This window comes from Dunckerocampus dactyliophorus, chromosome 12 (genome assembly GCF_027744805.1).
Source record: "Dunckerocampus dactyliophorus isolate RoL2022-P2 chromosome 12, RoL_Ddac_1.1, whole genome shotgun sequence".
Taxonomy (NCBI): Eukaryota; Metazoa; Chordata; class Actinopteri; order Syngnathiformes; family Syngnathidae; genus Dunckerocampus; species Dunckerocampus dactyliophorus.
The window spans coordinates 14,496,446-14,523,169 of NC_072830.1; the positions used below are offsets into that span (position 1 = coordinate 14,496,446).

At 39.9% G+C, this 26,724-nt stretch overlaps 1 protein-coding gene across 2 annotated transcripts in view; it reads right to left on the reverse strand.

Moving 5' to 3' along the window:
* plch1 (phospholipase C, eta 1) overlaps positions 1 to 26,724 on the reverse strand; it is a 71,837-nt gene that overhangs the window by 13,093 nt on the left and 32,020 nt on the right. For both annotated transcript variants that reach the window (XM_054794563.1, XM_054794562.1), the window contains exons 6-14: positions 24,926 to 25,019; positions 20,834 to 21,037; positions 19,512 to 19,632; positions 15,336 to 15,507; positions 12,082 to 12,189; positions 8,303 to 8,458; positions 7,759 to 7,821; positions 5,185 to 5,279; positions 33 to 130 (exon numbers count right to left, since the gene is read on the reverse strand). In XM_054794563.1, coding sequence (XP_054650538.1) covers positions 33 to 130; positions 5,185 to 5,279; positions 7,759 to 7,821; positions 8,303 to 8,458; positions 12,082 to 12,189; positions 15,336 to 15,507; positions 19,512 to 19,632; positions 20,834 to 21,037; positions 24,926 to 25,019 — 1,111 coding nt within the window. The remainder of the gene's footprint in view (positions 1 to 32; positions 131 to 5,184; positions 5,280 to 7,758; positions 7,822 to 8,302; positions 8,459 to 12,081; positions 12,190 to 15,335; positions 15,508 to 19,511; positions 19,633 to 20,833; positions 21,038 to 24,925; positions 25,020 to 26,724) is intronic.

The following is a 26,724-nucleotide window of genomic DNA, read 5'->3' on the forward strand; positions in this document are numbered from 1 at the left end:
GCAGTGCCACTATTATCTGCCAGGCGTCCCACCTTCATTCAGGCACTCCTGTGAGGCAACAGAGTTGGTGAACACCACCAGGTTTGACAGATCCCGGCTCAGCTTCATCGTCTTCCTCTTCCTTCCTCCCCTAAAACAACGGCCAAATGATAACATGAGTGGAAAAAACCAGGAGAGTAAAATCATACAAGTCTGTTTTTCAAGTGTGACAAAGTGTAGCAGGAAGGAGCAGAATGACTGGGAAGGCAGGACACAGCATCAAAAACAGAGAAGACGCAGGCAGCATGAGGCGCTGCGTGACTGGATGTGCAAGTCAAGCACATGGGGAAGCCACCATTGCGCCAGAACTTGCAGATCATAAATATGCAACCAGGGACACTGGCTGCACAAACAAGCAGCGATGTGGACTCCTAATATTGTGCACGAGGAAATGTGGGAATATTTGTTGCAAATTATTAAGTACACTTGCACATCTAATGAGATCTAAGAGTTTTAAAAATCTGCCTTTACAACAATAACAATGCTGGGGTTTACAGTAGCCACTTTTAGGGCAAAAAAACATATTTGGTACGTTAAAATTGACGCCACGCCATCACAATGAAGCAGTAGAAAGATGTCATTTCTCCTATCCAATCAGCCAAGACAGGTATTGATAATAATGAATTATTATCTGACTGGTCTAGAGCAGGGGTGGCCCTCTTTTCCAGTGAGGGCCACATAGTGAAAAATGAAAGGATGCAAGGGACACTTTGATAGTTTGTAAATATGCTAAGAAGTTTTATAGATTTCAAGAAAAAACTGCATTTCAGCTTTGCGGTATTGGTGAAAAAGCCTATTATTAGTATCAACTCCTTGCTCTTTTTTTCCCCCATTTTTGCTTGTAAATCAGGGGTCTCAAACTCAATTTTACTGGGGGCCACTGGAGGTAGAGTCTGGGTGAGGCTGGGCCGCATCAAGTATTGGTAGTAGGGCTGGGAATCTCAGGGTACCTCACGATATGATACAATTCACAATACATGGCTCACAATAACGCTAAAGGGCCACGCCTCCCCCAGTCCATGTGATAACACCACTGTTAGTTTAGTGTTGGTGTTTACTTGCCCCTGTAGGTATGTAAGTAACACTGCACTTGCCCAGATGTTGCAGTTACACTACTCTTGGATGTCCAGTCGTGGGCCGCAAGGTACGTTTTGGTGGGCCGCAGATGGCCCGCGGGCCGCGAGTTTGAGACCCCTTTTGTAAATTTTCTTCTTGAAATATTATGACATTATTGCCATGATATTTTGACTTTATTGGCATAATATTGTAACTTTTTCACCAATGTTATTTCCCAAAAATTATTTTGTCTTGTTTGTTTCTCATAATATTATGACTTATTTTTTATTATGACATATTTTTCTTTAATATTTCAGCTCTATGCTACTAAAATGACATTATTCTTCCTCATAATATTACAAATTTATTGGAGAAAAATTCAGATTTTTTTTACTTGTTTCTTGTTTTCTCATTTCGCTTAATATTTTGACTTTATTCATGTAAAATTACTGCTGATTTTTCAATTTTTTTTTTTGTTTGTTTTCTTGTTAAATATTTTTAGAATGTGCCAGGGCCAATTAAAAAAACAAACTCAAACGGCCTTTGGACACCTTTGGACACCCCTAGTCTAGACCCTTAAAAATGAAAACAGGTGTTGCACAATGCAAGTCAGAGCTTTTCGTTCTGGCACTCACACACGCCAGTGACCTGGAAAGAAGCAATCACACCTGCTTGAGAAAAGTTGTCATGCCCAATTTTAAGATAATGGTGATCAATGAAGCAGTCAAACTGTCGAGAAGCTATCTACCAGGTATCATTTCACAGCTATTAAAAAGAAGTCGTTGATTTTGTATACTAATATTTCAGGTTATAGTACATAAAGGGTCCTCTTATCAGACCATCCAGGATATTGTGTTGTTGTGATTGTGCCAATTCACACAAATTCAACCAATCCTGTGACCAAACCATGCCTGTGAGAAAGTTAAACACTCCCTCTGTAACTGGGTGTTTAACTTTCTAACAGGCAGGCCCCAGTCAGTCAGAGTCCACAATCGCACATCCAGCTCAAGAATTGTGAGCACTGGGACCCCACAGGGGTGTGTGCTGAGTCCACTCCTCTACACGCTCTTCACCTACGATTGCGTGGCCTCCCAGAACAACACCAGCATCATTAAATTTGCGGATGACACTACAGTCATCGGACTGATCACTGGTGGTGTTGAAACATCATACAGAAGAGAGGTGGCGGACCTCATAGCTTGGTGTCGTGATAACAATCTCCTTCTCAATACAGAGAAGACTAAAGAGATGATCATTGACCCAAGAACAAGGGAAAAGGAGCCGCATAGACCCCTGTTTATTGATGGGACTGAGGTGGAGAGGGTGAAAACCTTCTAGTTCCTTGGCACACACATCAGCGAGGACCTCACCTGGTCTCACAACACCCAACAAATTATGAAGAAGTCCCAAAGGAGACTGTACTGTCATTTGTTTTATTTCTTTTCTTGGGAGAATGAACAGTATAAGATTTTCATTGCATGGTATAACTGCTGTTTTACTATGCACATGACAATAAAACTCTCTTGAATCTTGAATCTTGAATCCCCTCAAATTATGTGCGGCCTCGCAACTTCCCCGCACATTTTGGCCAATAATCATCATTTTCAATGCCTTTAACGCTATTTCCCACATTTTTAATGGAGTTTTTTGTTTAATTATATTTCTACTATGTGCTGCACCCAATAAAAAAGGAGCTGCAGGCCAATAGCCCTCATACCACACTTTGGACATCCCTGGCCTAAATAAGGATTGAAAAACTGTGGTCTACTAAACAGTTAGTACATTGGTTTGTAACTGTTAAGCATCCATGCACTGACTGCTTAATTAATTCATGTATGAGTTATTGAAGGATTTGCATTTTCCATTAAAAAGTGGACATGTGTTGCTTTTGTTCCTCAAAGCATGCAACTTGTCAGTGTTGTGCACCGGCAGTGTTCCTGCTAATACTACGGCTACCACAAAATTACTACAACAACAACTAATGCAAGGTAGGGAAGTGCCGCACATGTGCACAAGACACAACGTCACACGCGTTGCTGTGTGTTTACAAACGTAAATATGCCTCGATTTGTGTGTTTGTGGTAATTTAGTGCAACCGGAGTCAACATTTGCTGAACCAAATTATTTTGCAAGGAAGATTAACAAAGAAGAGGACAAGAATTTGGAACATGGCAGTTGGTGGGGGAACGTCTGTTCCATTGAGCATGTGGGTGGATGTCCTAGCCAGGAATGCTGGGACATTGACGTGAGCTGCGTGACTGGACAGATTTTAAAAATCATTTTCGAATGACAAGAAGAATTTTTGTCTCCACCTATGAGTACCTTTCCCCAAGTCTTGGCAGAGCACGCCTTTCCATGCATACATACAAACAACGTATGAGTCACATTTGAGAAAGTCGGAATTGTACTTTTCACACTGACGTGAAGGTAGCCTACGGTGCAAAGCGTTAGCTCGGATTATTAGCTCCAAGCTAAGCCTCTCTCTTCAGGCTGATAATATCGCGGTATGTACCAGTCTTCGTCCGAATTCGGCACACCTTCCCCAGGCATGAGCCATCGCCTGGTGGAAAGGGAACAATGTCGTTCACTGATTCAGCCTGATAGAAAGCACATCCACGTATAGTTCTCGCTTGCAATCCTCTTTGATTCTGCCATTTCTGGTTAATTTTATGCTGTGATTGCTTTCCTTGTGGAAACTGCCTTGTTCAAGACAGGAACCCCACCTAGTGTTTAAACTACGAAGTACAAAACAGTTAAGCACGTGTGTGCGGGCCGTAGTCAATTACATGTAGAGTATAGGCTTTGATACGGGACAGTTAAAAATGGATGGTGGGCCACGTTTGGCCCGCGGGCCATAGTTTGGACAAGACCGGTCTAACCAATCAAATGTGTCCCTGCATGGCCCAGCCACATCTATACAGCACACAGCTATGGATCACTATAGCTCAACAGTTCTCCCAAAGTTCTCAAGAAAAGTGGATTTAAAATACTTGACAATTGTGTTTAATGTGCAAGTAAAGCATATTTTGATCAATTTGTTGAAATCCTGTGCTTTTTGGGGCTACAAAGAACACGTCCATCACTGATAATAAATTCACAAAGTCCCAAGCTGATGCAATGTTAGTGGAAAAAAATAAGCCTTAAAACTTTTGCCGAGACTTTTTGAAAAAGGCGAATCAGACACTTCCATTTATAAAGCCTGCAAAATCCTGCAGGAACTGTCTTATATTTGGGTCAATACAGTATAATTAAAAAAATTCCATACTCTTTCCAGACTCAATAAATAGATGTGTTTCATTAGAGCTGCAACAGTTAATCAATGAAGTGATGATTGATCGATTATCCAATTAATCAACAACTATTTTTGGCATTTGATTGGTTTTGATTTAAAAATGCAAATATCCTCTAATTTTAGCATCTTATATGTGAATATTTTCATCATCCATGAAAGCAGACCTATTCTTTGTATCAGACTAGCGCTTGCCCCACCTAGTCATTGAGCATGAACCGATGAAGCCTGCTTTAGTTATTCATAGTTTTACCTTTTAGAAAACAGAACAGTGCTAAGTTCAGTCTTGGAAACATGAATATTTGTCCATACATAAATGAGTTTCCATTTTCCATATTTTTGCAGACCTGGAAATTTATCAAATCTAATTCCATACCTTTCCACACTTGCATAGGAACCCTGTATAATTAAAAACATAAAAAAACAAGAATAATAATCTATAAATGCTGCATCAGACTTTTCTCTTTCTTATATTTCGACACACTCATTGAGCTAAATAGGGCAATCAAAATATAATAACATACTCTCAATATGATGCACAAAAGACAGTGTTTTGATGTACTGGGCATCCAATGTCTTACTTTTATTTTGAAAATCAATTTATTTTCAAAGGCATGCATCGTAAACCTGCATATATACCTAATAAAAGGTACAACAAAGAGGGTAGTGAGTAAATGAGTTGAATGTAGCTTTGCTATTAGTTGAGTACAAAAGAGAAGGGATGCACTCACACTTTCTTTCATCTTCCCAGCAGTCAATAGTGATCAAACCTGTGCTGTATTAGGTAGGTTAAAAGTCACCTGTTAAACTGTCCTCCAGCGTCCCTCCCGGATGTCTCCTGGTCATCCTCCTCCTTTTCCACGCTTTGGCACGTAAGCCGGGATTTGGAGTGCCTCTGGACAACACACACACAAACACGAACACACACAAACACACATTTACTTGGTTGTATTTAAATGCATGTTATGGCAAAAAAAAGAGCTGTCAGCCATAATGAGCACATATGCACGCTTCAATTTGCGTGTGCTGATGTAAGGGGACATTTTTTTGAGGTTTATGTAATTACTGTCAGTGAGTGTTTGATAAGGTGGATTGGTGCCTCCCAGCTGAGGAGCAGTTGAGAAAAGGACGCGGGTCACAACAATTGCAGCGTTGAGGCACCTTGCCAGCACGTCGTTACACGCGGTGATGCACACACGCACAGACGCGCACACGCGTGGGAGGATGCAAATTACGCATAGTTAACATAAGTATGCAACTGGGGGTAAAGAAATACAACGAAAAAGCGGAGTCTGGGTGCTACAGTTGTGAATACTCTAGATAGAGCGAGACGTTGATAATCATAATAATACATAGCAACAGAAGAAGACAGAGACATGTAACGTCAGATTTGTTTAAAAATAATACATTTTGAAAAAGTAGGATATATTAGATGAAATATTAAATGAAATATAAGAATATAAAGTAAGGATGAGGACTCAATTTATGCTAAGGCAGGCGTGCCCAAAGTGTGGCTTGGGCGCGTGTACAGCCCGTGGCTGTTTTTTTTAGTGGCCGCACATTCTAAAAATATCATTAAAAAAAACAGCAAAAAAAATACCAATCAGCAGTAATTTTACAAGAATATAACAATATAAAATAAATAATAATAAAAAAATATAAAATAAAAATCTGAAAGTATAATATATAATGACAAATATAAAATGCGTATATTTTATTAAAGATATTAATATATAAACTATTAAGAAAACATTTTAAGTTGTAATCAATTTTTTACGAGAAACAGACAAAACAATGGATAGAGTTGTAATTTTTGGAAAATTAGGTTGCGGAAAATATTTGAAAAAATGTGACCAAGTCAAAATATTACGGGAATAAGGTCATAATTCAGAGACGAAAATTGACAAGAAGAAAGTTGAAATTGTTGGAAACTTAAAAAAGAAAAACAGAGAAAACGAGAAAAAAAATGGGTTTTAAAAAAAAAAATAAATATGTAATATTGCAAGGAAAAATAAGTTAATTTTAGTAGCAAAGAGTTGAAATATTAAAGAAAATTATGTTTTTATTAATATTATTAATAAAATAAAATAAAACAAAATGAGGGCCAAGTGGTTAGCATGTTGGGCACATAGTCAGGAGATAGGGAACACCTGGCTTAGAATCTCTGCTTGGGCATCTCTGTGTGGAGTTTGCATGTTCTTCCCGTGCGTGCGTTTTCTCTATGTTAGGTCGTGCGTGGGTTTTCTCCGCATACTCCGGTTTCCTCCCACATTCCAAAAACATGCATGTTAGGTTAATTGATGACTCTACATTGTCCATAGGTATGAATGTGAGTGTGAATGGTTGTTTGTTTATAAGTGCCCTGCTATTGGCTGGCGACCAGTCCAGGGTGTACCCTGCCTCTCGCGGCTCCAGCATACCCCCGTGCCCCTAATGAGGATAAGCGGCATAGAAAATGAATGGATGGAAAACAAAATGAGAAGAAAAACAAAAAAGTGGAAAGCAAAGAGTGAAGTTGATACTAATAATAGGCTTTTTCACTTATCTGACAAAGCTGAGATGCAGTTTTTTGTTGAAATATATATAACTTGTTAGCATATCTACATGTGTTGCTTTACAAAACATCAAAGTGGCAAAGTTGCATCCTTTCATTTTTCCCTACGTGGCTAAAAATGTGGAAAAAAATCTTGTACACTCCTGTGTTAAGGACTATTTACTTTAGGTCAAGTGACATTAAATTATCAATAAGGTAATTTATGTTTAAAAACTTAAACTAAATATCACAAAAAGTTTTTTTAAATTAAAGTAAAAGTACATATAGTAAAGTATATCAAATGCAAGTTTAGGTGAAGAAAAGTAAATAAAGTTAAACTGAAGTAAATTACATTTAATATTAGTGACAAAATAAATTACGATTTCATTTGAAAGGGCCTGTTAAATATTATTTAGGTTCAAATTAATGTTCAAAAGCTATTTCCTGAGCCTAAACTTAATAACCATATTGAGCTGAATAGAAGACCACCCTTAATATGAGTATCTTTTTTTGTTTTTTTTTTCACTGGCGTGTGTGAGACAGGAAGAAAAGCTCGGCGGGAAGTCGTTTGGCGCCACCTGCAGGTTTGCATGTAAAAATCTCTGGATGTGTTTTTTCTTATACTTGGGTCAATCCGATAACGATTGTTTTTAGCGTGTTTTACCAAAGCACCAAGATAAACTTCTCATCCCCCTCCTCGAGGTTTTTTTCCTCTTTCTTTTTGATGCCTCGTGTTTCATTAGCACCTAATCTGAAGCTGGCCTCCGCCTAACGAATCCTTTGAGGAGCCACACAAATCAATTCAAACAAAAGAAAGAAAACCTCCTTCTATGAAGCTCACCTTCTGTTTGAGCGTGGTAATGAAGGACCTGCTTTGGGATTTCTTCAGAACCCCTCTGGAGCTCTACAACACACAGAGGAACACACTAAGAGCGTTTGTATGTGGAGGAGCATTTTGGCGGGGACCTAAAAACCACATTGAATCACTTTGTAGTTGGAGGGGCCGCATCGGACGTCAGCCAGCAGAATGTACATGGGGGAGAGGAGGGAGGGTAATAATTAAGGAAAACAACACAGGAAGGAATGTCGCTGGAGACGGAATGGAGCAGCAGTGAAAAAGACAGTAGAGGAAACCCTGCTCACATCCAACCGCATTCAGGAAACGGGGGCTTCTAAAAATAGCGCAGAGTGGAGATAAAATATTAAGTAAGGCTGCAGACTTTTGGTTTCACGTCACTTTGGAGGCTTTTCAACATGTTACATGACATGCAGCTCCCGTATTATAACCTGCTGTGGATCCAGCTTACTCTCGGGATGACCTAGTTTTTCATGTGTTTTCAAGCATTATTCGCTTTCATCGCCAGCAGCGGACGGCGGTAGTGTACCTGGCGGAGGTTCTTCTGGAGGCCCTGGTGCGTGGCCCTCAGCAGGGCTCTGATGCTAAAGCTGTCAGTGTCTTCCTTGTCCCCGATGCGAGACTCCTTCAGGAGAGAGTCCAGTTTCTTCCTGATGTGAGACTCCACTTGGTGATGACCGTTTCCCTGCGAGGAATAACAGAGGTAACCAGGAAGAAACCGGAAGTCGCCCGTCTACCATGTCATCAGCAGCTGACTGTCAAAAATGTTAACACAAAACACATTTTTATATTTGTATGTGCATAAAACAATTCTAAATGCATAGAAATTGAAGACATGACTGTTCCCAAAGACATGATGTGACAGCAAGATCAACACCTTCCTCTTCAACACCACCCTCCTGTTTTGTCATGAGTTATATCTTGAATCCAACAGTGTTTCAATAGTAATGTTCCAATAATGGGTTACTGAGGTGAGAAACACTACTGAATTCAAGAAATAACTCATGTCAAAACCGGTAGGTGGTGTTGAAAACGAAGGTGTTGATCTCACCGCCATATTATCTCTTTGGGAACAGTCACATCTTCAATTAAGTTAAAAGTAACCTGAAATGTTCATTTATCCTTTTCATTCCTCCTTTATATGTATTTGGAATTGTTTTCTGCATGTAAAACTATAATTGTAAAACTATAAAAACATGTTTTGGTGTTTTGTCTTAACATTTTTGGCTTTCTGGGATTGATTAATTGGACGTACATCATCTCTCATGGGAAAAATTGATTAGAGTCTGACCTTCTGGAACAGATTAATAACGGTAACCAAGGTTCCACTCTATTTTTTACTAGGCACACCTGCAATATATAATGAAATCCATTAAAAAAGCTGCATAAAAAAATCCTGGCGTGCAGTACTTGGCTGCAACCAGCAGGGGCGCTGTTGATGCAGCCTCAACTAGTTTGTTGTCTCAAGAAGCTGGCATGACATACTTTGCAGGTCTCCACTTCTGCTCAATACAAGACAATTCGATTGAAACAGGAGTTCAAAACATTCAGGGAGCTTCTACTATTCCAGGGGTTTGTAACGTTTAGCATCAAAAGAGCCATTTGGGCTCATTTCCACCAAATTACTGTAAATCCCACATGGAGCCACAAAACCCCACTAAATTGAAAGTAACGCAAGGTGTATCGTTTCCTTAAGCGTATTGTCTTCCTGGCGGAGTGACGAGGCACACACGTTGCCACCTGGCAGTTAGTCATGTTTCTTAAGCCTTTTCTTAAGCCTTCGCCACCAATTTCGGATCAACATTCGCAAGTATTGTAACACATCGATTAGTTCCAGTTCCAGTTCCAGTGCCACTCTCCATGTCGTTTTAGTTGCCATTAGCGACAGAGGAAGCTAAAAAGTGAAATAGTTGACCAGCATCATGGTTTCTCACCGAGTTGACTCACCAGAAAACATTGCCCCTAGCACTTTGACAGAGAATCGCACGGCACACACTCAACTCTGACACCAAACGAGAAGGCTTGTGGCGGCGTCAGAGAGACATCAGAGACACCGTAGTGACTACACAGAAGCGTAAACCAGCTGGAGCCACAGCAGAAGGATATAAGAGCCGCGCGTTGCAGACCCCAGTGCAATGCCATTAAACTGAACATTTAAAAAATGTAAACAACTAATGGATTGATAGTAAATGTAGCCATCTGACTTATTAAGTTGATAAATAATGACATGGTGATACAGTTCTACTCCAGTCCTGTAGGTGTCAGTAATGAGCATGGTTCCAACTGCAACCCACACCAAGCATTTTTTCCCTCCGCTGCTCAACCTGGTGGGTCACTGCACCATTTGGCCTCAATTCAAGTAGAGGCTTCTCTTTTAGCTTCTCCCAGAAATAAATAACCACACCGGCACCATCTGCATGAACGACAGCAACATGAACCCCAACGCTAGCATTGTCTCGCTATTGCGAGCAGACTGTAAGTGTCAGCACTTGTATCCAAAATGCAATGACACCGATCTTTGGCAAAGTTGTTGAAATGTAGTTTCACATAATCTTGTGATGAAAACATAATGTCACCTTTCTAATCTGTTTTCTGTGCTTGGTAGAGGTAATAATACTCGGTTTTGATTGACACTGCCGTATACTTTTGACAAGTTGGCAAAATGAAACAAAATAAACAAATCAACCTTCAAATCACACCCCTATAGGACATTCTCCCTCTTTGGCAACACCACCCAAATTCATTATATTGCACTTACACAGCACTCTGCACTCCGACGCAATTAAAAATAGTTTTGTTGCGCGGCAATCAAAGAAGGAAGGAAGCAATTATCATGCATTTCAGGCCCCTGGCATTAAATTTCACTACACAGCCAAAGATGCGTATCTGGTCGTGCTTTAATGAGCTCTGTATAAAAAGCTCTCGTCAGTATAGAAACCTGCTACCGCCCCTTTAAAAATGCAACGATCATCCAAAGTGGCATCTGCGGCCCTGCGCCTCCAGCTAAATATGGGAGAACGACGGCGTATTTAGTCACACAGGGGAACCATCTGACAAATGACTGTAGTGCTCTGGCTCTTTATATATGCAGTAATAAGGGGAAACAAGACACGAGGGTATCCCAGCATACATGAGGGCACGATCAGGAAAGGCATTATCAACAATAAGTAGGAGCAGGGATGAGATGCTATGACAGGGTTTGTGTTTCCCTTGTTTAAGATCCAAGCACATTGGCCTAATAATGCATGCATCTGCACGATTAAACGTTGATCTTTGGGAATCAGTAGTAATAATTCTCATACAGCTGTCCTTCGCTACATTGCGGTTCAATCACTGCTCAAAAATGAATGAATTAATCAATGATGGCTGTTTTGTGGTGGAATATGGTCCATTATTAGAAACAAAAAGCACATTTAAGCTAATTGTATGTATTCTTGGTCTAAATTAAGCATTTTCAACCATAAAACTGGCAAAATGAACAAAACTACAAACATAAGGCATTCAGCAGATGTGACATGAAATCTAATACAGCATCTGTGATTTGTTGTGTGCGCCTTTAAGGAGCACGGCCTGGGAAGTGACGTGTGTGTGACGTCAGCAAGCCTGAGGTCACTGTAAGCTGAGCGCCAGCAGCAGGTTAGTGGTGAATGGCCGACAGCAGCTCCAGTGTGAATGTTCACCGCATGTGTTCTCTGTTAGTTAATAAAGCGATTGAAGTGCATCATGGGTCTCTCCTTAACCACAAACAGCGACAGCAGAGTAGTATTCTACACTGGTCTCTAGGTGTCAGTCATGTTACATTGATCAGGCAATAGCAACCGCAGGAAATACGCTGTCAGTGCTGACATGTGAATCTATCTTATCTTATTTGGCTTATTTTCTATTATTATGTCTACTATATTGGGTAATCCAAGTGTAAGGGTAACTATAGGGTTGTTACTTCATGTCTACAGGGCTCTAATAATGGTAAAAAAAAAAAAAGTATTTAGAAGGTCCTCAACAGGTTTTCTATGCTCTAAATACGAAAACATCATGTCCCTCGAAGTGACGGCACCATCGCTGGCACCCCTTTCAGGAGAATCACTCATCGGTTGTTTGTTTGTTCATGGTACCTAAGCTGTTGATGCGAAAATTGTCTATTTCACAGTCCCACTTGAGACTGGCAAAGCACTATCAGATTAATTTTCTAAATGAATACACATATGGACATGTAATGAGTACGTTTGATTGTGCAGGTGTACAGCACAGGGGTAAATTTTAGCATTCATACAAAGCTAGCATTGACGTTTTTAGGACGTGTGCCCTCACATTACTGCTCTTGAGCTTGAAGTCGTCCTCAATTTCATCGGCGCTGTCATCATCGGAGACCTCGCCTTCCTCAGCATCCGCAGACAGATATGCAGGGAGACGCTTGCCCTGCACGGAGAGAGACAGGCATCACTTGGACGCACGCAAACACTACTCTTATTCCTCCACATTGTGTGGACTCCCACACGTGCTGCACCTTTATGATGGTCTAAATATAATAAGAGGAAAAACAAGGCTGAGCTGGGCTGACTCAAAATGATTCATGTGACGACACATATAAGAGGGCGCATTCCTGCACAAACACATAAATGTACAATCTGCCGCAGATTGTCAGAAAAGCTCCCAGAGAGGCTCTTCAAGCCGAGTGGGAGCCCATTAGCGAGCCATTCTAAAGGTGTGAGTGGGAGTGGAGATTTTCTGAGCTTCCCGCAATATCAATGGCAGACTCTCAGCTTCCTGCCAGCTCTTGGCGGTCAACATCCCCGCCCTCACTTTTAAACGATGCCACAATTAACACTTGTCTTTATCCTGCTTCATGACTCTCGGACACGGCGTCCTTCTCAGAAGAACAGTAAGAAGCTCTCCATCAAATGTTTAAAGAGGAGCACAAGGCTTTGTAGGAAAATCAATAACGCTCTCTCTCTTTTTGGACCTTTGTCTGGGAGAAATAAATCCCTTCCAGGGGAACAATGCAGAAGCTTGCTCTCTCTGTCACCCTAGGAGTCAATACTTCCGACTGTGCTATTAGATAAGTAAGAGCAAGAGCGGATAATGACACGTCTTGAAAAATCTATAGGATTGTTGTCATGACGCACAACCTTGAAGATTGTGTACCTCATTTGCTTGAGAATCAGTAGGCATGTTGAAAATGGAGAGACAATGTTAACATGGCCATCTTAAAACACATACAGCCCCGGTCAAAATATTATGACCAGCTGAAAAATTGCAAGAATGTACATTTTGCAGTGTTGGATATTAAAGGAGGTTCTAAGTAAGTGCTTCAAAATGCAAAAAGAAGGAAAGGGACTGAGACAAAAAAATCTGAGAAAGCAAGTTATTGTAAACAAGCATTCAAGTGAAATAGGCTGTTCATCAGCTCATCAAAAGTTTAAGATTATAGTTTAAAAAAAAACTAAAACCCCCTTAAAATAGAAATAAAAGGTTGACAAAAGGAATGAGTAATGAGAAGCTGCACCATTCTTGTTAATCAGCTGAAAAATGTGTTTGTGCATGCTTGATGTCAGTGTTTCCAGGAGGCTAGTGGGAATGTTGCTCCAGGTGGTGAAGATGGCTTCACGGAGGGCATCCATTGTCTGGAACTGATGTCCATTTTTGTAAACTTCCCTTGCCATCCATCCCCAAATGTTCTCAATTGGATTTAGATCAGGGGAACACGTAGGATGGTCCAAAAGAGTGAGCTTATTCTTCTGGAAGAAGTTCTTTGTCAAGCGGGTATTGTGAACTACGGCGTTATCCTGTTGAAAAAGCCAGTCATTACCACACAGACGAGGGCCTTCAGTCATGAGGGATGCCCCCTGCAACATCTCCAAATAGCCAACTGCCGTTTGACGTCCCTGCACAACCTGAGGCTCCATTGTTCCATTGAGAGATCATGATGGCACCCCTTCCACTGTGCTATGTGGAAAACATCTAAGGTGGGATCTCCTTGTCATGCCAGTAACGTTGGAAGCCATCAAGACCATCAAGGTTACATTTGTTCTCATCAGAGAACAAAACTTTCTTCCACCTTTCAATGTCCCATGTTTGGTGCTCTCCTGCAATTTCCAAATGGGCAATTTTGTGGCCTTAAAGGAGATGTGGATGTTTTTTCTTCTTAAAAGCCTTCTCTGTTAGATGCGGTCTGATGGTTATTGGACTGCACTCAGCCCAGTAACAACCTTCATTTGGGCCGGGGATGGTCCCATGTCTTGACGGACAGCCAATGGGATTCTCCAGCTGGTGACATTTTTCTGGGTGTACCACTTGACTTTTTTGTTCCATAAAACTCAGGATGTTTAAAGAAGTTTCAAATGAGTGTCTTACTGCGTCCAACCTCAGCAGCAATGGTGCGCTGCGAGAGGCCTTGCTTATGCAACTTAACAATCCCATCGCGTTCAAGGAGAGAAAGCTTTTTTGCCTTTGCCATCAAGAGATCATGACAGTGTGAATACCTGACACTAAATCACATTCAATCCACATTTTTGCCAAGATTTTGCCTCTTAAAGGCTGTGCTCTTAAACATTTGATCAGCTGACAAACAGCCTATTTCGCTTTAATGCTTGTTTGCGATAAATTGCTGACTCAAAAAAAAAATGGTCTCACTCCCATTTCTTCTTTTTGCATTTTGAAGCTCTACTTAGAACCTCCTTAAGATCTAACAGCGCAAAATGTAAGTTCTTGGAATTTTTCACTTGGTCTTAACATTTTGATCAGGAATGTATTTGTATTCTTGATGTTGTAGACTTCACATCAATGCCTGGAGATTCTACTCGTATGACATAAACAACTTCCTTTCCGTTGCACCCGGCTGCACCTTTGCAGCATTATAAGCATGTGTAATGCGTGCCAGGGGTGTTTTGAGGACTGAATATTTCATTTCCAGTTAATGAAAAACTGGATTATTTATGCACATTCAGGCAAGGATTTTTATTTTGTTTTACTTAACACATCAGAGCGGCGTGATTTAAATATTGAAAACATTCTAATCACGTATTTGAGGACGACATGATTCACCGTGACTCATTAAAACACTAATTATAATTGCTGATTCATTATTTTATTGTTGTTTGCCAGTTTTTGAACTAATTTTGGTGAATTACTTTTTGTGGGATTTTCAATTTTTGAAACACGCACAACAGATAACAAGCATTGCGATTCCTTCCACTGAAATAATACTCTATATTGTATGATGCTTTTGTTCTCTAGAAGTTCAAGAACCGTCTTTATTATTCGGGTTTGACACCCTGCCAAAGGAGAATCATTATGTGAGATGATGCATGCTCATGCACAATGTAGTGTGAGGTAATTAATACTCTATTCATTCGGGTGAAAATTACACTTTACGCATACAAATGGATTTTACAACATTTTAGACAGTTTGGACATGTTCACTGTGAGTTATTTCGACACTAAAGGCTGTGTGGTGACTTATTTTCAGTGGGTAGTAAATCAATACTTCTATACAAGCTGGACGTTGACTACTCTAAAGCACATCCAAGTTTCATTGCTATAGTATTGGCAGCTACCATCCTTACTTTAATTAGAATCTTTCCCAGCAGGCTCTGAGGGCTGGGTAACGTAGTGGACTCTCTGCTGAGCACATCCGCAACGTCCAGCTTGTCTCCAAAGACTTCTCTGAGATACTGAGCTATCTTCTTCTGCTGCTGGATGCTGCAGTGATTCTCTATGGACAGAATGACAGGGTACCTGCAAGACAACACATATCACGCACATTTACATTCCTCTCACAAAACAATAAGTAAATTATTAAAAAGGTAAACATCACAGCTGCGACACCTCTTCACCTCTATGGAGAGACGTATGTGTGTGCGTGGGTGCGTGCTTGTGTGCGTGCGCACGTGGGTGTGTCCGTTTGTGTTTTCATTTGGGAAAAGTGACTTTTGGCCGCATAGTAGCACGGCTCAAATGTCAGCTTTGTCAGAGTGACAAATCTCCCTTGGAGGGATGCATGCCAGCCTGCTCTCTCTCGCTCGCTTGCTCGCTCTCTTTCTCTCTCTCTCTCTCTCGCTCGCTCACACATACACACACACACACACACACAAAGAGGTGCGGTGCTGTGCCTGTGACAAAAAGGGGACAACGGAGCGTGTAACATCCAGTCATTTAATTTCCCTTATAGTGACACCCTGAGATTCTCTTAGGTGAAACAGTGAGGTGGAGTGTTGTGTGTGCGTGCACGCGTGTGTGTGGTGGCAGGGGAGGGGGCAAACCTCCATTTACAAACAGCCAAGGGCCATTTGTCAATCTGAGAGGCACCTCTGATGATAAAATACAATTTGAATCAGAAAACAGGAGCACAACAGCAGTGACGAGAAAGAACAAATGTGACATATGTTTGTATTTACAGTGGTGTGGAAAAGTGTTTGCCCCCTTCCTGATTTATTATTTTTTTGCATGTTTGTCACACTTAAATGTTTCACATCATCAAAGAAATTTAAATATTAGTCAATGACAAGACAACTGAACACAAAATGCAGTTATTAAATGAAACTTTCTATTATTAAGGGAGAAAAAAATCAAAACCTACATGGCCCCGTGTGAAAAAGTAATTGCCCCATAGTAACTGGTTGAGCTACCCTTAGCAGCAACAACTGCAATCAAGCGTTTGCAATAGTGTGCAGTGAGTCTCTTACAGCGCTGTGGAGGAATTTTGGCCCACTCATCTTTGCAGAATTGTTGTAATTCAGCCACATTGGAGGGTTTTCCATCATGAAGCGCCTTTTTAAGGTCATGTCACAGCATCTCAATAGGATTCAGGTCAGGACTTTGACTAGGCCACTCCAAAGTCTTCATTTTGTTTTTCTTCAGCCATTCAGAGGTGGACCTGCTGGTGTGTTTTGGATCATTGTCCTGCTGCAGAACCCAAGTTGGTTTCAGCTTGAGGTCACAAACAGATGGCCAGACATTCTCCTCCAGGATTTTTTGGTAGACAGCAAAATTGATGGTTCCATTTATCACAGCAAGTCTTCCAGGTCCTGAAGCAGCAAAACAGCCCTAGACCATCACACTACCACCACCATATTTTACTGTTGGTATGTTGTTATTTTTTCTGAAATGCAGCATTACTTTTACGCCACCTCAGACTATTTTCCCAAACGTCTTGGGGATCAACAAGATGTTTTAAAGCAAAATTGAGATGAGCCTTAATGTTCTTTTTGTTCAACAATGATTTTCTTCTTAGAACTCTGCCATGCAGGCTGTTTTTCCTAGTGTCTTTCTTATGGTGGAGTCATGAACACTGACCGGCAAGTGAGGCCTGCAGTTCTTTGGATATTGTTGTGGGGTCTTTTGTGACCTCTTGGATGAGTCGTCGCTGCGCTCTTGGGGTCATTTTGTTAGCCGGCCACTCCTAGGAAGGTTCACCACTGTTCCATGTTTTCACCATTTGTGGATAATGGCTCTCACTGTGGTTCACTGGAGTCCCAAAGCTTTAGAAATGGCTTTAAAACCTTTTCCAGACTGATAGATCTCTTGGATTTTTTCCCTCCCTTAATAATAGAAAGTTTCATTTAAAAACTGCATTTTGTGTTCAGTTGTGTTGTCATTGACTAATATTTAAAGTTGTTTGATGATCTGAAACATTGAAGCGTGACAAACATGCAAAAAAAATGAAATCAGGAAGGGGGCGAACACTTTTTCACACCACTACTTTTTCAAAAAATATGCAGATATTTCCTTTCATAAGGTAACGACTGTAAAAATTGCCTGAGAGGGGAAAAAAGTTACACACCTTCAAAACTGAAAAGCACAGGTAAATCCACACATGTATGTCATTTTTATTTCATGAAAACAGATTTGTTTAATTTTTATAGACATTTTATTGAAATGTACATGTGATATCCTACTGAATATTTATGTATTTATTTATGTACAGTATGTATCATTTTTTATTTATTTATTTATTTATTTTTTTTAATTTTATTTTATTATCATTTTGTTACATTTGCCCAAGGTACAGGTAACTGGTAAGTAACAGAAAGTCAATGATAGCCATAAATATAAATATGTAATATCAGTGGTTAATTATTAATAGAATTACTTCATTATTATTATTTTAAATGTATTTATTAAATATTCTCTCCATCTCTACAACTCTCCATTTGATAAATTATGTATTGAGAATTTTGTAAGGTGTCCTTGTGACCACAAGAGCACTGTAGGGAAAAAGAGCATTTCGGAAAATAAGTTTTTTTGTTGATGTCTATTTACATTTTTAAATTTTTTGGAGTTAGTATGTTTGTTAGTAACATTGTTCTCTAACATTTGTTTATTTAGTTGTGCACAGGCATTACTGGCTGTATGAAGCCACCATCAAAGCGTACACAATCTTATGTAGTTTCTTTATCTTCGCCAAAGTGTTACAACAGAGGTGAAACATTTCTCGACTTTGTAATAAAATTTGCTCATCAACTGGATATGCTAAGAAGATATATTAATTTTCTAAATAGCCTGCATCTCAGCTTTGTGATATTAGCATATTATTAGTATGAACTTTGGTCTTTGCTCCCCCCCACCCATTTTTCATTATGTTTTTATTAATTTGTTAAATATACGAATATAAATATTTCAACTTTCTTCTTAAACAATCTTTGAAAATGTTTTCCTTTTAATATTATGACTTTATCCCATAATATTTGGACTTTTTTTCCCATAAAAATTTTCCCCCAAAAATTATAACTTTATTTTGTTTTGTTGGTTTCTCATAATTTGATGACTTTGAAAATATAACTTTTTTAAAAACTTTATGGTAGTGAAATTACCAGATTTTTCCCACATAATATTATAACGCTATTCTCGTAAAATGACGTCATCTTCTCATTAGATTACAGCTTTTTCCTCTTAATATTTTGACTTTATTCTTGTAAAATTACTACTGACTTATTCATTTTTTATGTTGTTATTTTTTTAGTTTTCTTGTTAAATTATATATTTCTAAAAAAAGGCCGCGGACCAATAAAAAACAGCCGAGGCTGCACTTTGGACACCCATGAACTAACTGTACATGTAGTAATGCCAAAAACCAGAGAATAAGCTGAATAAGCGTCAATAAAATGACATAATATTTAAACAGGCTTGCAATTCTATTTTGGTTCCAATAAGCTGCCAAATGAAACTACACTATAGCCCGTATTGCACCTTTTGAATCCACTGCCATGGTGGTGCCTGTGACTTTAAATGAAAGAAATGGCTTTATAATGGAGCCACTGGCTTCTTAAGCAGAGCCAGCGGACGTGTGAGTGAGTGAGCCAATGTGGCGGAAAGAGGCCGCATCAGCCCCCACTTTGGGTGGGTTCTGTCGGACCCAGCAGAGATTAAAAAAAAAAAAAAAGTCCATAGAGAATTCTGAAGAAACACTCTGTGAGCAGATGGCCCGGTTTGGTAGCTAATTATTGCCCAAAAAAATCACTGTGTTGTTTTACAACCCCAATCTAAGCATCTCAGATTTAGAGAAGGTTCATTATTCCAGCGTCAATAAGACGCATACAACATGATTCTTATGGAATAACACCATCCTTTTTCTAATTAGTGTGGAAAAGCCTTTGGGAGTGCGTTGCATCACGTGAAACAAATCAGACATAATGGATGACTGCATGCAATCAATAACGCAATTAAAACGGTATATTTGCAATTCAATTAGCTTCCACTCTTTCATAGTATAATACAAAGTATCATAGATGTCATTCACTCACTGGTTATTGATGAAGGCGTATTTGTTGATGGTCTCTATGACAGACTTGAAGGCGATCTTGGAGGTCAAAGTGTAGCCATGCTGCACCATGGGCTCTCCTTCAGGACCGTCCCAACAGTCCACTGCAGAGCCAGAGTGAAAAGATTGTCCTTTATTGTACAAAACTGAAGGAAAAGTGACACTTGAAGCCACGCTCTTTGCCCACTACAATTGAACCCATCCATCCATCCATCCATCCATCCATCCATCCATCCATTTTTCCATCCGGGTCTGGGTGGCGGGAGCAGCAGTCTCAGTAGGGAAGCCCAGACTTCCCGGGCCCCGGCCACCTCCTCCAGCTCCACCGTGAGGACACCAAGGCGTTCGCAGACCAGCTGTGAGACACAATCCCGCCAGCGTGTCCTAGGTTTGCCCCGGGGCCTTCTCCAGGCTTGTCATGCCCGGAACACCTCACCTGGGAGGCATCCGGACTACATACCAGATTAGAGTCCGGTGCTATGTGTTTTGGGTCGCAGGCGCCTGAGCGACCTGGTCTTCGGCGGCCAAAGTTTCCCAAAGTTTCCCACAAATTTTAGTAGCATACCGTCAAAATATTAAAGAAAAATATAATTATTTGTGTTATTTTTTGAAATCATAATATTATGAGACACAAATAACACAAAACGATGTTGTACTGTTTGGAAAATTAGGTTTGAGAAAAAGTTACAATATTATGGGAATAAAGTAAAAATATTATGGAAATAAAGTCATAATGATATGGGAAGAAAATGTATGAAGATTATTTATGAAGAATGTTGAATTAATTTTTTTTTTTAAACAACAAAATGGGGAAAAAGAGCTAAGTTGATACTAATAATAGGCTTTTTCACCTATATGACAAAGCTGAGTTGCAGTTTTTTCTTGAAATATGCATAACTTTTTAGCATATCTACATGTGTTGCTTTACAAAATATCAAAGTGGGAATTTTTCACTATGTGGCCCTCGCTGGAAAAAGTTTGGACACCCCTGTCCTATAGGAAATGATTGTTGATGAACTTAATAATCCAATTAATGCAACCATTCAGTTAATCGCAGAGTCTCCCATAGTGGCCGGATGTTTCCACACAAGCAAATAACCGCTGGGGTCTGCCACAGTCAGCTATGGCTATCGGCAAGCTCTTGATGTAGTTCTTTATTAACTCCACAAGAGTGGATGCATTGCATCTGTTGGTGTGAAACTTAGGTGTGTTAAACTTGCCGTGCTGTCATGAGTGCCGTCAGTGCTGACTGAGCAGTTCGCTCCTTAGAAGAATCAGAAATAGAGATTTTCCATCCCGGCTTACCTTCCACGCAGCGGCAGCCGGACTGCAGCACCCAGGCATACATGTCAGTCTTGGAGTGTGACAGGAGCTGGTCACCGGTCAGGTACGTGTTATGAGAGGAGGCGATGAAGTAGTTACACAGAGGTTGTTCCATGTCCTGATTGACCTCATTGTGCAAAGGGTTGAAAATGTCACACGTCGGACTCCGCATGAAACTTGTAAAACCTGGGGAGAAACATCAGTGATGCAATAATGATCTGTTCAGAAAGGGCATTCTATTCTACTCTATTCTAAACTCATGCCAACTGTTAGCATTAAAGGAAGACGCCTTTCTCCCCTAGTCAATTGCATATTTACAATCCAAAGGCGGAACTTGGAAATAATTGCAGACTGTGAACATAATGAACTAGCAAGCATGCTGCTGCGTTTGGAGCACATCATTACTCTAGCACCGATATCAGGAAAAGAACCCCTCATTTCTATGCCAATATCAGCTGATATTATCAGACATACCTAATACAGATGTGTTGTTCCGTTCCGATAAAACCCTCACTTTAAAAAAAGGCAAAAATATTGAGAAAAATGAAAGCATGCAACTTGATATTTGATATTTTGTAAAGAAACACAGGTAGATATTAGTGCTGTCAAATGATTAATCATGGTTTTCAAATTAATTAATCATGATTCATCACCATGCCACACTATGCCCGTTTTTGCAGTATTTTATTGAAAGAAAGATAAATGACAGGGCAGGATTATATATATTTGTATGCATTAACAACTGGAAATTTAAATGAAGTTAAGAGATGGCACACATGTCTGAAAATCTATTTACCTAACACTGGTTTATTTAATAGTAGAATATCTGAATCTTTAACTGTGTTATTATGAGCAATGAGGAGTTGCGTTCGAAGACACCACGTCATTTAAGTTGAATTCGCATGTTTTGAGTGAATTTTCTGGGATTTCCGAAAAATGCTAATAATAATAATAATTATAAAATACTAAAATGCAGCAAATTGTACTTCCGCATTAAGAGCTACAAAGTGAGTGATATGAATATATATATAATATATATCCATCCAATTTCTATACCGCTTATCCTCACTAGAGTTGCGGGTATGCTGGAGCCTATCCCAGCTGACTTTGGGCGAGAGGCGGGGTACACCCTGGACTGGTCGCCAGCCAATCGTAGGGCACATATAGACAAACAATCATTCACACTCACATTCATACCTGTGGACAATTTGAAGTCGCCAATTAACCTAACATGCATGTTTTTGGAATGTGGTAGGAAACCGGCGTAGCGGGAGAAAACCCACGCACGGGGAGTACATCCACACTGCGAGAGATGCTGAAACGCAGATATTTCAGATCTCCTGACTGTGTGGCCAACATGCTAACTACTTGTACTAAGCCACTTTACAAAATATCAAAAAGGGAAAGCTTTCATTTTTCACTATGTGGTCCTTGACACCGTGCCTTAATTAATTAATTACTCAATAAAGGGTTGGATTAGACCTCTTATTTTCCTCTGAATCTTAATATTTCATGCCTCCAACTTTGTGGCCGGTGACCTCTAACCTCACAGATAGACAAAAATGCTCCAATGTAGAAAATCTTAACCAGAAGAGTGGAAGCTATTACAGCTGCAAAAAGGTAGCAACTAATATATTCTCTCCTATTTTAGTTTCATGTAGGTGTAACAGCCAGCTGTCCCAATACTTTTGTCCATAAATAATTTAGTCTTGAGAAATGCTCGCCAGCCGGCCTCCTCCACACAGTGTCATGGCAAGTGAGGCTGCTTGCAGCTGGAGGCTAAACTTAAGGGAGGCGACAGAGTGAAGAGGCGTAAGAAAATTGGGGAGTCAGAGCAAAGGTCTGGTTGACAACAGCGAACTGGAGGAGATGAGAAGGTGTAGGAGCGACACTAATGTCATCGTAGGAGGTGCCGTGAGTAACGCCGCACGTCTGGCTGATCACGCCATGGTGGCTGATGCCTACGGGCCTGCAAAGCGACAGACATGCTATCAAACTAACCTTTTCTCAGCATGATGAGCACAAATCAGCTGGAGGATTCCCGTCACAAAGATTGCTAATATTGCAAGGATTTTATAGAAGTATGACAAGATGGATGTCCAGCCTGATAACCGCATTTCTCTTACACATTTGCATTGATTCCATTTCTCCACCACATTGGGCTCCCGCCTGAACTGGCTGATTCTCGCAGTTCTCTCATCCGTTTGATATTCCCGTCTCATTCATCCATGCCGCGAGGGTGAATGAAGGCTTTCTTCCATCTTGCGGCTCATCATGCGTTACCATTACAAAAACAGGGAAGCACATCCATCACTTCCCTGTGCTTGGGTTGGAGATGGACAAGCTGATGAAGAGATCTTGTCACTGTGTCTTGATGCATGTATTGATTTGGTGTTACTACACCTAGGCTCCCCGTGCATGTGTGGGTTTTCTCTGGGTACTCTGGCTTCCTCCCAAAATTCAAAAAATATGGATGTTAGGTTAATTGGTGTCTCTAAATTGTCCATAGATGTGAATGTGAGTGTGAACGGTCATTTGTCTATACGTGCTGTGCGATTGGCTGGCGACCAGTCCGCCTCCCGCCCAAAGTTAGCTGGGATAGGTTCCAGCATACCCCCGCGACCTTGATGAGGACTGACCGGCATAGAAAATGGATGGATTAATGTGTTGTAAAGCAACACATGTAGATATGCTAAGAAATTATATAAATTTCAATAAAAAATGCATCTCAGCTTTGTCACACAGGTGAAAAAGCCCATTAGTATCAACTTTGCTCTTTGCTCATTTTTCCATTTGTCCTGTTGTATTTTTTTTTCATTTTTCAAATATTTAAAAACTTTCTTTTTCAATAATCTTCATCATTTTTCTTTTCATATGACATTATTTCCATAATATAACGTTTTCCCTAACATATTTTCCAAAAATTACAAATTTATTTTGTTTTGTTATTATTTTTTTCTTTCATGTTTCAACTCTATGCTCCAAAAATTACATTATTTTTCATTAATCATCATTAAGTTTATTCTCGTAAAATTGCGAAATTTTTTCTCGTTACAATAGGCCTTTTTTCTCTTAATATTTTGACTTTATTCTCATAAAATTACAGCTCTTTTTTACCATTTCTGCTGTTGTTTTTTTTCCAACTATTTGATCTTTCTTTTCGGAATCTTATAATATTACAACTTTTTCCACAACCTAATTTTCCAAAATTACAACTTTATTTGTTGTTTTGTTTGTTTCTCATAATGTTACAACTTGGCACACAAAAAAATCATGTCTTTTTTATTGAATGATTTCAACTTTATGCTACAAAAATGACATTCATTTTCCTCATAATATTTTGACTTAATTCTTGTGAAGTTACTGTTGAGATTTCCATTTTTTTGTTGTTGAGTTGTTTTTTTTTTAGTTTTCTTGATTAATTACATTTTGTCCTGCGGGCTAATAAAAAACAGCCAAGGACCACAAATGGTCCCCTGGCCGCACTTTGGACACCCCTGGATTAAGGGATACGTATCAGTTCTTTTCCATATATCCGACTATTGTAAGATTGTGACGCAGGTGAGAGGGTTTGTGAAAATAGCAAATTTTGTATTGGTTCAAACATAAAACTATTTTTTCCCTTAAAAAAAAAAAGTCTTAAAAAGACAGGTTGTTATGTTTGGGGTCATATACACACACACGCAAATGCACACACACGCAAGCACACACACCAGTGACCTTGAGAGATGCAGACACAGAGATCCGTTGGTCTCAAAAACAGTCTCATAGGTGTTGGCAAGTTACCAAACAGCAGGATGATGCTAATTTTAAAATAATGGTGATCACCAGTATCTTAAACATATACAGTAAATTGAGTCGTCAAACGACTGTAGAGCAGCTAAATACTGTATATATATTTTACCTACCTGTTGTTATTTCATTGATAATGAAAAAATATATATTTTTAAGATTATATTTTTTTGTCTTGAAAAATATTGTTGTCCTCTTATATTGGGGTCATTATGGTATTGAGGGACTGTGAACTAAATGATGCAGTGAAATTGGGGGGGGGGGAGAAAAAAAAAAACGTACCCTCGATTCCCATGACACCTCTTTCTTTGTTCTCATCCGCCACCTCAAACTTGTCGATGATTTCTGCGACGTATTCCGGTGTAACGTTGACCATCTGCGGACACAAAAATATCGGCTTAACCCCTCGTTTGGTTCTGTACCATCATATTCACATTCACCAAATGTATTTTCTAAGCATATACACTCCGGATTAAAATTTTAAGACCAGTTGAAAAATTGCATGAATTTACATTTTGCACTGATGGATCTTAAGGAGGTTCTAATTAGTGCTTCAAAATGCAAAAAGAAGAAATGGGAGTGAGACAAAATTTGTGAAGAGGGCATCCACTGTCTGGAACCGATTCCATTTTTGTAAACTTCCCTTGCCATCCATCCCCAAATGTTGTCTATTGGATTTAGGTCAGGATGGTCCAAGAGAGTGAGATTATTCCACTGGAAGAAGTCCTGTTGAAAAAGCCAGTCATTACGACACAAATGAGGGCCTTCAGTCATGAGGGATGCCCCCTGCAACATCTCCACATAGCCAGCTGCCGTTTGACACCTCTGCACAACCTGAACCTCCATTATTCTATTGAAGGATCATGATGGCTCCCCCTCCACTGTGCCGTGTGGAAAACATCTCAGGTGGGATCTATTTGTCATGCCGTTAACATTGGAAGCCATCAGGGCCATCAAGGTTAATTTTTTTCTCATCAGAGAATGAAACTTTCTTCCACCTTTCAATGTCCCATGTTTGGCTCTCTCCTGCAAATTCCAAATGGGCAATTTTGTGGCCTTAAAGAAGACGAGGCCTCTGAAGATGTTTTTTCTTCTTAAAAGCCGAGAGCCGAGGATGGTCCCATGTCTTGACAGACAGCCAATGGGATCGGAGTTGGTGACATTTACAGTTGGTGGGGTCTATCACTTGACTTTTTTGTTTCATAACCCTCAGGATGTTTGAAGAAGTTTCAAATGACTGTCTTACTGCGTCCAACCTCAGCAGCAATGGTGCACTGCGAGAGGCCTTGCTTATGCAGCTCAACAATCCCACCGCGTTCATGTCATCAAGAGATCATGACAGTGTGAATACCTGACACTAAATCACACTCAATCCACATTTTTGCCAAGATTTTGCCTTTTAAAGGCTGTGCTCAGAAACGTTTGATAAGCTGATGAACAGCCTGTTTCACTATGATGCTTGTTTACAATAAATTTCTTACTTGAAATATTTTCTCACTCCCATTTTCTTCTTTTTGCATTTTGAAGCTCTACTTAGAATCTCCTTAAGATCCAACAGTGAAAAATGTCAATTATTGCTATTTTTCAACTCTTCAGGAGTGTATTTGTAAATGTGCATGGACTCAGTATCACATGGAATGTAGGCATGAGAGTGGCCGACCAAGGAGGCTGAGGAGGTTTTCATGTATTCATATGTAATTGTGTTGAAATGTCCAAAAAAAACAACATACTTCTGGCTGTTCCAGGCTGCTGTTTTAAAAATAAATCCTGATATATTTGGACTCCACTGCCATACAGAGAAGAAAAGAGAGAGTCAGCAACAGAAAGAAAAACTCCCCGCAGGAGGAAAAAGGCTCTGCAGCAGCGAGCTCATTTTAAGTGTGACAGATTGTCTTTGCCAAGTCCTCCAGACGGAGTAATGTTTTCAACTAAGAAGAACATGATTGTAATCAGCCCTGCCCTTTTTCTCTCTGGCTCCGAAATTCAAACATCGGTGAGGAAGTTGTAAAGCAGGGCTGTCCAAACGTTTTCCAGCGAGGGCCACATAGTGAAAAATGAAAGGATACAACTTTGCCAGTTTG